Here is a 13,496-nt window from a genome sequence, read left to right as displayed (position 1 = left end):
GCATCTGTGACCGACTGATCAGCTCATTGGGTTCATTTCCTCTCCGGCACAAAATGTACTACTGATTTTATCACATGAAAACAAATAAGACCTGAAACTCCGAGGGAAACCAGAGTTACTCATAAAGATCGGATGGCGAGAAATCCTCACGAGGAGCTGATCAGCTGGACCCAGTTCTGGGACCCGGGGTCCCAGAACTGGGTCCAGCTGCCACGCTTTGTCAGGACATCATCTCGTCTTTTCACGGTGAAACTCGAAGCATCCCTCATCCTGTGGACGTCTGAACATTCATGACGCGACGCTGAAGGCGGATGTTTGTAAAAACGGTTTTATTGAAGCTCTGCAGGCTTGAAAAGTTCCACGTCTGACAGACGAGTCGCACCACAAGAGAACATTTCATCATCGAGCTCCGAACAAAACCGTCTGTTCACAGACCACCTGAGCTCCTTTAAGTCACTGCTGGTAGAAACGATTCAACAACAAACATCCCATCATCAGAATAAAAGCCTTTATGAAAATGATGCGATAAAAGAGAAGAATCTCATCTTTTCATCAAAACGATTGTTTGGTGTTTTTTGAACTCAGATATCAGGTTGTTTTACCCCAAAGATAAAATATTAGTCAGTAAATACTGTGATTGTTACTCAGTGTAAATTACAATATTAATGTTTAGAAATGTCAAATATTCTGCACTTGATTGTGTTTCTTCACTTTCCTGACTGTCGTGTGCCGTTAAGGATGAGCGTCTGTAAAATGTAAAAACTGAACGACGTGTGAATCACGAAGTTTCATATTCTGACATTTAGAACAATAACCACCACACAATAACACACTGCATGAAAATAACACATCTGGAAAAAGTTATGGCAGTAACAGACGCATTAATATATATTATTTTCTGAAACAGTAAAACAGAAGTTCACTAATCGGGAAATAAGACGTTCAAACATTTTGACGCTTTTTCAGACGTGAACATCCCATCTGACATGATTTCTGAGCTCTAAAGAGAACTACATTAAATGTGGGAGAATCAAATCCTCACATTATTTCGGTGGATCTTTCACATGCTCCGAGCTGTTCCAGAGTTGTGGGTGTGGAACAGTTTGGTTTTTTTCATTCTCTGGAATGAAGAGTCCAGTTTCCTCAGGCAGATGTTGCCGTTTCATCGATTCCTGAAGTTTTTATCAGTTTTAGTTTGATTGGTTTGTGTGAAGCACCATCCAGAAATGATGTCACTGAAAGTAAATGACTGAAAATCTCTATTTTCCTTTATGTTGAGTCTATTTCTTTGGATTCTATCCTGGTTACCAGGCCAAGGAGACTTTAAAGTCAACATTTCTCAGCTGAAGTGACGGGCAGCGCCCGAGGGGGCGGAGCTTCACATTTTACTGGATCAACTCTTCAGTCTTCACTTTAAATGTCCAAACAGCTGCAACTTTCCTGATGATGATGATCTGCTGTGTGAATTAGATTAATATGAGTTTTCTATTGGGAGCTTCATGGAGTCGCTACAGAGGAGATGTAGAGTCGCTACAGAGGATGTAGAGTCGCTACAGAGGATGTAGAGTCACTACAGAGGATATAGAGTCACTACAGACGAGCTGTAGTCGCTACAGAGGATGTAGAGTCACTACTGAGGATGTAGAGTTGCTACAGAGGATGTAGAGTCACTACAGACGAGCTGTAGAGTCGCTACAGAGGATGTAGAGTCACTACAGAGGATATAGAGTCACTACAGACGAGCTGTAGAGTCGCTACAGAGGATGTAGAGTCGCAACAGAGGATGTAGTCACAACAGAGAAGATGTAGAGTCGCTACAGAGGTCGTAGAGTTGCTACAGAGGATGTAGAGTCGCTACTGAGGATGTAGAGTCGCTACAGAGGAGCCATAGAGTCGCAACAGAGGAGCTGTAGAGTCACTACAGAGGATGTAGAGTCGCAACAGAGGAGCTGTAGAGTCGCGACAGAGGATGTAGAGTCGTGACAGAGGAGCTGTAGAGTCACTACAGAGGATGTAGAGTAGCTTCAGAGGATGTAGAGTCGCTCCAGAGGAGCAGGTTCCAGACCTCTGATCTAATCCGACTAGGCCTGGAAGATGAACACCAGCTGATTCTGGTTTCTTCGAGTTTGTCAGGATTTCTTTTCTTCTTTAATTTCAATGCAAACCGAATCTCCATGTTGGAGTTTGAATGTTTTCCGTTTCTCCATAAAGGCTGATTTGTTCTGATTTATATTAAATATCAGGTTCGGTCATGGAACATTTTAAAATCATTTTGATAAGCACTTGTACTGAACCTTTTCCAGTTGATCCTCAGAAACATCAGAGCCTGAAGCTGATCATCATGAGTAGGAATGAAAAACATGAACAACAACAGAGCATCACCATCTGAAGGAGGCCACGCCCACATTAAACTCTTAATAGCACTCTTAACATATTGGAGTATTGCCTGCACGTCACATCATTCTTTTATTTTATTTATATTTATTTTTGGAGAAGAAAAAAATTGCACAGTGAATTTACCAGATTAGTCGCAACTAGAACAGCAGGATTTATCACCAAACCCCAATCCAGTGAGATTATATGACAATTGAGGCTTTTTTCAAGTTCAACAACATATTTATTATTATTCATGAGCTCCTGTGATGACATGAAGTTACAGGTACCTTCATGTACCTCTTGTCAGTTGAACTAGTCAGACCTTCAGCTTCCACTGGGTCATATACAAATGTTTAAAATACACTTTCAAAAGCTCCACAGAAGACTGACCAGTGTTTGAAATGTTAAAACCACAAACAATCATCATGTCTGATTACTGTGAAAGAGCTAAAAATCAAAGTACTTTGAGCTTTTCCTCACTGTTTGGGATCCTTTCAAACAGAACTCATCCCTGAATCCCACAGTAGTTCTGTAGCTTCCCTCTCATCCAGGCCCAGGAGCAGGATTTAGATCAAATAAATCATGTCAGAGGAGGAATGGATCTCCTGAGGTTTGACCAAGAGGCAGAAACGTTTACACTGATTGTTGGATGAAGAAAAAGAAGAAGAGTTAGAAGTGTGTGGTTTGGTTGGGTCCCAGCCGACTGCAGCTCACAGGCTGCTCTCCACACACTGCAGCTCTGCAGCGTCTGGGCAGCGGCAGCTGAAGCCCCCGGGCCGGGGCAGGCACAGGTGGGAACAGCCCCCGTTGCTGGAGCAGTAGTTGTAAGCTAGAGCGAGGAAGAGGAAGAACAAGAGGAAGAGGAAGAGGAGTCAATAGGGGTAGTCCAGGGCCAGGATCAATCCCATCTGCTTGTATTAAATATCTGAAAATCACTTTGATCTAAGCTACACACACACACACACACACACACACACACACACACACACACACACACACACACACACACACACACACACACACACACACTAAATATATATGTATATATATATATATATATAGACACACACACACTTTCATTCATACATATACAGTACATACATTCAACCTGTTCTGCAATGTGATAATAAGCACCTCATTTCAACCTGTGTGTGCGATTGTGTCGCCGATTAACAGATTAAATAGTGAAATTATATTTCTAAATAAATGTTTGAGTCTTTTCTGTGAAGGTTTGAGTCGGACATCTGGAACAGGTGGACAGTTTCTCTCTTTTATTTTTTCGGTCTCGGCCTAAATCATCTCAGATTGACTTGTAGAAGATCAAAGCTCCAGACCTCTGAGGTCATCAGGAAGAGGTTGACTCACTGTTCCTACAGTCAGAAGAAACAAGGTGGAGCAGCTTTTAGTTCCTACCTCCTCACCTGTGGAACAAACGTCCTGAACACCTGAAGACTGCTGACACACTCACTTCTTTTAAATCAGGACTTAAAACATTCCTAGATACACAGGCTGTAGAATAAACAATAGATTTTACTTACTGATTAAACTAATCTTAATAAATCTCTTACCTTATTTATTATTCTTTTCTTCATTAATTGTTTTAATGCTTTTCTTTAATTTCTTCTAAAGCTTTGATGTATTTCTTTATTCTGTATTTCTTTAATTTCTTTAATGTCTTTGTAAAGCTCTGTGAGTTGCCTTGTGTTAGAATGGTGCTCTATAAATAAATTTGCCTTGCCTTGCCTTGCCTTGCCTTTTTCTGTCCCCGGCCGTGATTGTAGACAAATGATGAGCTACTTTTTCATTTTACAGTCGTGAAGTTATTATAATCATGATAGAAATGGGATGACTGCTGACGACATGTTAATACTCGGTTGCTTCCTAAGTTAATGATTATGCTGGAGGATTATCGCTCTTTTTCAGGCTATAAGATTAATATTACCAAAACTCAGGTTCTAAGAATGAATTATAATCCGCCTACAGAGATTCAAATCGCATACAAATGGAGAAGGGACTCAGACAGCATTAGATATTTGAGAAGCATTCTGACAACATATTTGATGCTAATTATGGGTTTTAATATCTAAAATAAGATCAGAAATACAAAGTGGAACAATGTCGTGTTTTTGAATCTTCAGTCTCGGGTGGATTCAATTAGAATGAATATCCTCCCTCGCTTCCTGTAAATCTTTCAATGTCTTCCTATTTGGATAACTCAGAAACACTGTGATGAGTGGGAGGAAATACTGACTAAATATATTTGGCAAAATAAAAGAGCTCGGATAAAATATGAAACAATGCAGTTGATGAAGGAGAAGGGGGGGCTGGGCCTTCCCTGCCTCAGAGATTATTACTATACCGCTCAAATTAGACCTTTAATCTGTTTATGTTCGCCCGTTTATTCAGCTGGATGGAAAGATGATGAAGGGACGGTTATAAAAGATTTATACCCATCATGGCTCTTTTACCTGATAAAAAACTACAAAGGAATTAAAATATAACTGAAGACTTTATGTACGAGTCTCTTCTGAACTCCTGGAATAGAATAATGCAAATGTGCAACTTTTAAGGCGGTGTGCGTACGATTCTGACTTCAGACCAAAAGTCCTGGATGGAAGGTTTAAGTGTTCGGGTCTCAAAAGGAATTACAACCTACTACTCTCTTATCCACAAGGGGGCACTCATGAGTTTTGAATTCTTACAGAACAAATATGTTTTAGGTCAAGACGATTTCTATAGATACTTACGGATTAGACATTATTTTGAACAAAATATAAAAAAAAACATTTGACAAATGCAACTTGGTTTTCCTACAGACTTTCTTAACATTAATTAAATCATTTTCTCCAAATAAATTAATTTCTAAATTACACTAATCCATTCAACAAGACAAACAACCGAACACAGAGTACATCAAGAGGAGCTGGAAGGTAACATACAAATTTCAAATGAGGATTGGGAGAATATATGCAGATTACAATGGAGCACGACTGGTTCTAACGCCTGGTGAGTTTTGTTGGAAGAATATATTCAGGTTTTTAATCACAGCTGTTCAAAAGAGACACCAGGGTAGTAGAGACTGATGCTGGACGCCCTGCAGATCCTCAGGAGACGATCATTTTCACATTTTCAGGAATTGCCCACGGTTAAACCCTTATTGGTCACAAATAAATAAACACAGTAATCATGTATTTGGCAGTAAAATACCTTGCAATTTTGAAAACATGTATTTGGGCAATGCGGATGTTACCAACTGGAGAAATAAGACAAGAGATACTACTACTGGCAGCGAGTAAGAAAACCTCGAGCAGGAAGTGGCTAAACCCTCCGACCATGGAAGAGTGGATCAATACAAGTCAGGAAATCTACATCATGGAAAAACTCTCGTTCTCTCTCAGGATTCAAAGGGACACGTTCTACTAGACCTGGTCAAAGTGGACTGAGCATGTCAAACCCATAATGATGGTAATAATGGCTTGGTTTTATATATCGGTTTCTTCACGCTGACTCAGCGCTCGTCCAGAGACCATGATTCATTCACACCAGTCCCTCCAGTGATGCTAAGCTACGTTGTAGCCACCGCTGCCCTGGGGCTGCTGACGGAGGCCTGGCTGCCATTTTGCACCAACCGACCACCACCAACATTCATACACCATTCATACGAGGCAATGTGGGTAAAGTGCCTTGCCCAAGGACACAACGACAATGACTGTTTGATAGAGTGGGATTCAAACCGCCAACCCTCCGGTTATTGGACGACTGACTCTACCGCCGAGCCCTCATCGCCCCCATCACCCCCAGAAGTCCAGACTTTGTATAAATGTTACAGTTTAGAATGAATGAGAAACATTTCTGTGCAGGTGCTCTTCCCATAACTGTTCAGATTAAAACATTTAAAAATAAAAATTACAAAAAAAGAAATGGGATGCCCCCCCCCCCCCCCCCCCCCACACACACACACACACACACCTGAACATCTCATAATCATATCTTTTATATTGTTCTGAGAAACAAACAACTATTTTGTTTGTTTCACATTTAATTAGATCTTTATCTACATTTTTGTTTGTAATTTTGGCTCGTGGTGTTAAATGTTTCAACTATTCATCTGTTTTTTGTTTGTTTGTTTTTAACCTTTTTACATTCTGCAGTAATTCAGTAGTTTTACGTTTTCCTCCGTACCGTTCCAGTAGACGGTGTACTCATCACAAAGCGTTGTGTGGTTGTCAGGGTGCTCTCATCACCTGATCCTGAGGTACTGAAGTGCTTCTCACTCAGAACTCTTAACAGCTGTTGGGATCCACACACAGGAGAAAGTAAAGCTTCTAGTTCGACGGCTTTTTGTCTTTATGTCGTCTGCAAATGTCCCACCTGCTCCTTCATGGTTTTACATTTAAGCTTTTTTTTTTTTTTTTACAATTAAAATCTTTGAATTACACAAATAAATGACAAAGTTAACAAAGTGTGCTTTATTGCATTGTAGCGTGGAGGAAACAGTTTCCTTCCTTCCTTGTGTCACAGAAAACTAAACCGAAGGTTCTAGTGCAAAGATCAAGTTTCAGATTCAGACTCACAGTGAGGATGTAGGGATAGACAATGGTTCATTTGGAGTCCCTTAGTGGGGTTAAGAAGGCAGAAAGGCTTGGTGGTGCAGATTGGGACTGAGAAGTTGTTGCCCAGGAGATTTGGAGAGAACCCAGGAGGTAAAGCTGTTTCCCATCAGCGCTGCCGTATAGCCGAGGGCATCCAGCCAGCGGAGAGGCTCCATATCCACAGCTGGCTTCCCCGAGGCCACATCAGCCCGGGTTCCCACGCTTATATCCTACCACACACTATAAGTGTGCAGTCCTTTACTAGCTCACTGAGCCCATCTGTTCTTCCACTGCATTGAACCCGTCTGATCTGTGGACGCTCACAGCCACGACGCTCAGTATTACTCTGTTTGAACAAGTATTTTAGAAACGGGGACAGTTTTGTCCACTAAGAATCACCAGTAGAGTATTCTGTGTTTCTCCCAACAGTGAGTGAAGATGATGCCTTTTAATGTGAGTTGATAATCACATTTTCATATTTAGAATTAGGAAAGCAGGACTGAACATATCAGAATGAGGGGCAATGTTTCATGACGCAATCACTCTGGACTAGTTTAAAGTTTATGAACATGTTTTGCTTTTCACTTTGTTTCTTGGGGCCCATCGATCCCGCCGAGTGTACTATTGAGTTGTACTGATTAAAGTAGAGAGCACAATGTCGTCGGTCCAACCAAAACTCTTTTTCTTTGAATACAGCTTCACTTGATGCTTTCAGACCTGAGAGGAAGAGCAAATACATATTTGGTGTTTCTGTGACCTCTGCATGTGAGCTGATGTGTCTTGTGTCTATTTAACCTCAGTAATGTCCATCCATCCATCATCCATCCATCCATCCATCATCCATCCATCCATCCATCCATCCTCCATCCATCCATCCATCCATCCATCCATCCATCCATCATCCATCCATCCATCCATCCATCCTCCATCCATCCATCCATCCATCCTCCATCCATCCATCCATCCATCCATCCATCCATCATCCATCCATCCATCCATCCATCCTCCATCCATCCATCCATCCATCCATCCATCCATCCATCCTCCATCCATCCATCCATCCATCCTCCATCCATCCATCCATCCATCCATCCATCCATCCATCCATCCATCCATCCATCCATCCATCCATCCATCCATCCATCCATCCAGCCCAAAAGTGTGAAAGTCATGTTAGTTTAGTTTAACCATGAAACAGGAAACAAGCTTGTTTCCATGATGACAAACTTACTATTCTTGCCATATTAAAGCCACAAGGCCAGATTGTTTTATATCTGGTGGAAAGTCTGAAGAGCATGCAGGCGTCAGGAGAAGAGAAATGGCTCAGCAGAAATTAAAAGGAAAAATCATAGAAAGAGATTGAATTTAAACACCATGTGGATTTTCTCTATTTATCATTTTCTGAGAAATAGAAGACCAACCTTACGCTCTAATGATCCATGGTTGGTGGGGACGTACCTGGTGGGCACTGTGCTGCCGTTGTGGTGATTCCATAGAGCCGAGAGTGTTTCTGAGGCAGGAATGTTTCCGTTTCACTTCCTGACTTCCGATCTACAACCACCACAGTGTCTCTGTGAAGAAGGACGGCCATTAGTAACAGAACATGTCCCGCTCCTTGGACCGGTTGAATGTTGGCTGCCATTAGACACTCTGACGGGGACGACTTTAAGTTTATATGTGGTTTCGTCTTCCTCTTTCTTTTTGTGATATAAATGACAGCTATTTTGAAAAAGACGTTTTTCTTGAATTCGGTGTGTTGAATGGCTTTTTGGCTGGTTACATTTATTTATTTAATAAACCAAAAGTTAGAGCTATGGATGTGTTGGGGCTGTGGATGTGTTGTTAGAGCTGTGGATGTGTTGTTGGAGGAGTGGATGTGTTGGAGCTGTGGATGTGTTGTTGGAGCTGTGGAGGTGTTGAAGCTGTGGATGTGTTGTTAGAGCTCTGGATGTGTTGTTGGAGCTGTGGAGGTGTTGTTGAAGCTGTGGATGTGTTGTTGGAGGTGTGGATGTGTTGGAGCTGTGGATGTGTTGTTGGAGGTGTGGATGTGTTGGAGCTGTGGATGTGTTGTTGGAGGTGTGGATGTGTTGAAGCTGTGGATGTGTTGTTGAAGCTGTGGATGTGTTGTTGAAGCTGTGGAGGTGTTGGAGCTGTGGAGGTGTTGGAGCTGTGGATGTGTTGTTGAAGCTGTGGATGTGTTGTTGAAGCTGTGGATGTGTTGGAGCTGTGGATGTGTTGTTGAAGCTGTGGAGATGTTGGAGCTGTGGATGTGTTGTTGAAGCTGGGGATGTGTTGTTGAAGCTGTGGATGTGTTGTTGGAGGTGTGGATGTGTTGTTGAAGCTGTGGATGTGTTGTTGAAGCTGTGGATGTGTTGTTGGAGGTGTGGTGTGGATGTGTTGTTGAAGCTGTGGATGTGTTGAAGCTGTGGATGTGTTGTTGGAGGTGTGGATGTGTTGTTGGAGGTGTGGATGTGTTGAAGCTGTGGATGTGTTGTTGAAGCTGTGGATGTGTTGGAGCTGTGGATGTGTCGGAGCTGTGGATGTGTTGTTGGAGGTGTGGATGTGTTGTTGGAGGTGTGGATGTGTTGTTGAAGCTGTGGATGTGTTGAAGCTGTGGATGTGTTGTTGAAGCTGTGGATGTGTTGAAGCTGTGGATGTGCTGGAGCTGTGGATGTGTTGTTGAAGCTGTGGATGTGTTGGAGCTGTGGATGTGTTGGAGCTGTGGATGTGTTGGAGCTGTGGATGTGCTGGAGCTGTGGATGTGTTGTTGAAGCTGTGGATGTGTTGGAGGTGTGGATGTGTTGTTGGAGGTGTGGATGTGTTGTTGGAGGTGTGGATGTGTTGAAGCTGTGGATGTGTTGTTGAAGCTGTGGATGTGTTGAAGCTGTGGATGTGTTGTTGGAGGTGTGGATGTGTTGTTGAAGCTGTGGATGTGTTGAAGCTGTGGATGTGTTGAAGCTGTGGATGTGTTGTTGGAGGTGTGGATGTGTTGTTGAAGCTGTGGATGTGTTGTTGGAGGTGTGGATGTGTTGTTGGAGGTGTGGATGTGTTGAAGCTGTGGATGTGTTGTTGAAGCTGTGGATGTGTTGTTGAAGCTGTGGATGTGTTGTTGGAGGTGTGGATGTGTTGTTGGAGGTGTGGATGTGTTGTTGGAGGTGTGGATGTGTTGAAGCTGTGGATGTGTTGTTGAAGCTGTGGATGTGTTGAAGCTGTGGATGTGTTGTTGGAGGTGTGGATGTGTTGGAGCTGTGGATGTGTTGTTGGAGGTGTGGATGTGTTGGAGCTGTGGATGTGTTGTTGAAGCTGTGGATGTGTTGTTGGAGGTGTGGATGTGTTGTTGAAGCTGTGGATGTGTTGAAGCTGTGGATGTGTTGTTGGAGGTGTGGATGTGTTGAAGCTGTGGATGTGTTGTTGGAGGTGTGGATGTGTTGTTGGAGGTGTGGATGTGTTGTTGAAGCTGTGGATGTGTTGTTGGAGGTGTGGATGTGTTGTTGAAGCTGTGGATGTGTTGAAGCTGTGGATGTGTTGTTGGAGGTGTGGAGGTGTGGATGTGTTGGAGCTGTGGATGTGTTGTTGAAGCTGTGGATGTGTTGGAGCTGTGGAGGTGTTGTTGAAGCTGTGGATGTGTTGTTGGAGGTGTGGATGTGTTGGAGCTGTGGATGTGTTGTTGGAGGTGTGGATGTGTTGGAGCTGTGGATGTGTTGTTGGAGGTGTGGATGTGTTGAAGCTGTGGATGTGTTGAAGCTGTGGATGTGTTGTTGAAGCTGTGGATGTGTTGTTGAAGCTGTGGAGGTGTTGGAGCTGTGGAGGTGTTGGAGCTGTGGATGTGTTGTTGAAGCTGTGGATGTGTTGTTGAAGCTGTGGATGTGTTGGAGCTGTGGATGTGTTGTTGAAGCTGTGGAGGTGTTGGAGCTGTGGATGTGTTGTTGAAGCTGGGGATGTGTTGTTGAAGCTGTGGATGTGTTGTTGGAGGTGTGGATGTGTTGTTGAAGCTGTGGATGTGTTGTTGAAGCTGTGGATGTGTTGTTGGAGGTGTGGTGTGGATGTGTTGTTGAAGCTGTGGATGTGTTGAAGCTGTGGATGTGTTGTTGGAGGTGTGGATGTGTTGTTGGAGGTGTGGATGTGTTGAAGCTGTGGATGTGTTGTTGAAGCTGTGGATGTGTTGGAGCTGTGGATGTGTCGGAGCTGTGGATGTGTTGTTGGAGGTGTGGATGTGTTGTTGGAGGTGTGGATGTGTTGTTGAAGCTGTGGATGTGTTGAAGCTGTGGATGTGTTGTTGAAGCTGTGGATGTGTTGAAGCTGTGGATGTGCTGGAGCTGTGGATGTGTTGTTGAAGCTGTGGATGTGTTGGAGCTGTGGATGTGTTGGAGCTGTGGATGTGTTGGAGCTGTGGATGTGCTGGAGCTGTGGATGTGTTGTTGAAGCTGTGGATGTGTTGGAGGTGTGGATGTGTTGTTGGAGGTGTGGATGTGTTGTTGGAGGTGTGGATGTGTTGAAGCTGTGGATGTGTTGTTGAAGCTGTGGATGTGTTGAAGCTGTTGATGTGTTGTTGGAGGTGTGGATGTGTTGTTGAAGCTGTGGATGTGTTGAAGCTGTGGATGTGTTGAAGCTGTGGATGTGTTGTTGGAGGTGTGGATGTGTTGTTGAAGCTGTGGATGTGTTGTTGGAGGTGTGGATGTGTTATTGGAGGTGTGGATGTGTTGAAGCTGTGGATGTGTTGTTGAAGCTGTGGATGTGTTGTTGAAGCTGTGGATGTGTTGTTGGAGGTCTGGATGTGTTGTTGGAGGTGTGGATGTGTTGTTGGAGGTGTGGATGTGTTGTTGGAGGTGTGGATGTGTTGTTGAAGCTGTGGATGTGTTGAAGCTGTGGATGTGTTGTTGGAGGTGTGGATGTGTTGGAGGTGTGGATGTGTTGTTGGAGGTGTGGATGTGTTGGAGCTGTGGATGTGTTGTTGAAGCTGTGGATGTGTTGAAGCTGTGGATGTGTTGTTGGAGGTGTGGATGTGTTGTTGAAGCTGTGGATGTGTTGAAGCTGTGGATGTGTTGTTGGAGGTGTGGATGTGTTGAAGCTGTGGATGTGTTGTTGGAGGTGTGGATGTGTTGTTGGAGGTGTGGATGTGTTGTTGAAGCTGTGGATGTGTTGTTGGAGGTGTGGATGTGTTGTTGAAGCTGTGGATGTGTTGAAGCTGTGGATGTGTTGTTGGAGGTGTGGAGGTGTGGATGTGTTGGAGCTGTGGATGTGTTGTTGAAGCTGTGGATGTGTTGGAGCTGTGGATGTGTTGTTGGAGCTGTGGATGTGTTGTTGGAGCTGTGGATGTGTTGGAGCTGTGGATGTGTTGTTGGAGCTGTGGATGTGTTGGAGCTGTGGATGTGTTGTTGAAGCTGTGGATGTGTTGTTGAAGCTGTGGATGTGTTGTTGAAGCTGTGGATGTGCTGGACCTGTAGATGTGTCACTGTACTTTGTTTTCATGTACCTCCTCCAGTCAGTGTAAAATAGGTTTCCTCCAAAGGAGACCAGAGCGAAGGGATACTGGATTCCTTCTGCCACCACCTTCCTCAGCCGGCGATGAGGATCCATACACTCCACCTTCCGAGTCCCTACGAGATGGAGACCATGAGAGTTTGAGTTTAACCTCACTGAGTTTCTTTCCTTCACATGATGAGCGCCTCACCTGCGTCGGCCCAGCAGAGCTCCTGGCTATCAGGGTCAAAGGTCAGACCGTTGGGAAGTCCCAGCTCGTCTTCTACCAGGACACTCCGTTCTGTCCCGTCCATATTGGACATCTCAATTTTGGGCCCATCTCTGTTCCAGTCTGCCCAGTAGATCCTCCTGAGGGTTCAAACACCAAACAAGTTCAAACATAGTTGTATTACTCATACTACAACAATTACTGCCTTTTTTATGTAGCAACTACAGTTACTACTGTTAACTACCTAACCTTACTAAAAGGCGTTGAGCTCTTCCTGCAGAAGGTTTAAAGAAGAGCTGTTATCAGGTCTCTTGTTGCCACATTCAGTACTACTCTCAATGCACTTTTTAGAAAGACCAGAACAAACATTGCAGTGGTTCAGATGAAAAAACATAAAAGCATTCAATGAAAGAAAGAGCTCGACTGTGGCAACATGTCCTCTAGTCAAGTTCTTCCTCCAGTGCCTGTGGAAGAGAGTGTAGGCAGCGAGTCACATCAGAATCACTCACCCGTACGCTGGGTCGGTGACTATGGGTCTGGGGTTCACCAGGTCGGTGTCAAACAGGACACGACGTTGGCTGCCGTCCAACTTGGAGACTTCGACAGTGTCTCGCATGGAGTCGGTCCAGAACAGGAGACGGGCCACGTGGTCGATAGCGATGCCTTCTGGACTCTGCAGCTCTGAGGTACAATGGAAATCAGACTCTGGGAATAAACATCAAGTCAACAGCAAATGAAGAATTCAACCCAACTCATCTGAGGTTTTCTTTATCTGACCACAGTCCTGCTTCTCATGTGATTCTGAATGAAGGTTCATGAGAAGTCACAGCTGTTTACTG

The 13,496-nt window shown here is 43.9% G+C and overlaps 1 protein-coding gene across 1 annotated transcript in view; it reads right to left on the bottom strand.

Annotated features, from left to right (window-relative positions):
* Positions 1–2,489: 2,489 nt before the first annotated feature.
* LOC308109695 (nidogen-1-like) overlaps positions 2,490–13,496 on the bottom strand; it is a 65,386-nt gene continuing 54,379 nt past the window's right edge. Inside the window, exons 16-20 of the mRNA XM_080463457.1 lie at positions 13,167–13,338; positions 12,640–12,797; positions 12,442–12,565; positions 8,427–8,539; positions 2,490–3,205 (exon numbers count right to left, since the gene is read on the bottom strand). Of these exons, the coding sequence (XP_080319583.1) occupies positions 3,087–3,205; positions 8,427–8,539; positions 12,442–12,565; positions 12,640–12,797; positions 13,167–13,338 (686 nt within the window). The 3' untranslated portion in view covers positions 2,490–3,086. The remainder of the gene's footprint in view (positions 3,206–8,426; positions 8,540–12,441; positions 12,566–12,639; positions 12,798–13,166; positions 13,339–13,496) is intronic.

The sequence above is a fragment of the Lipophrys pholis genome, assembly GCF_963383615.2.
Source record: "Lipophrys pholis genome assembly, chromosome: 5".
NCBI classification, from domain to species: domain Eukaryota; kingdom Metazoa; phylum Chordata; class Actinopteri; order Blenniiformes; family Blenniidae; genus Lipophrys; species Lipophrys pholis.
This window is presented reverse-complemented; position numbering and strand designations above follow the sequence as displayed.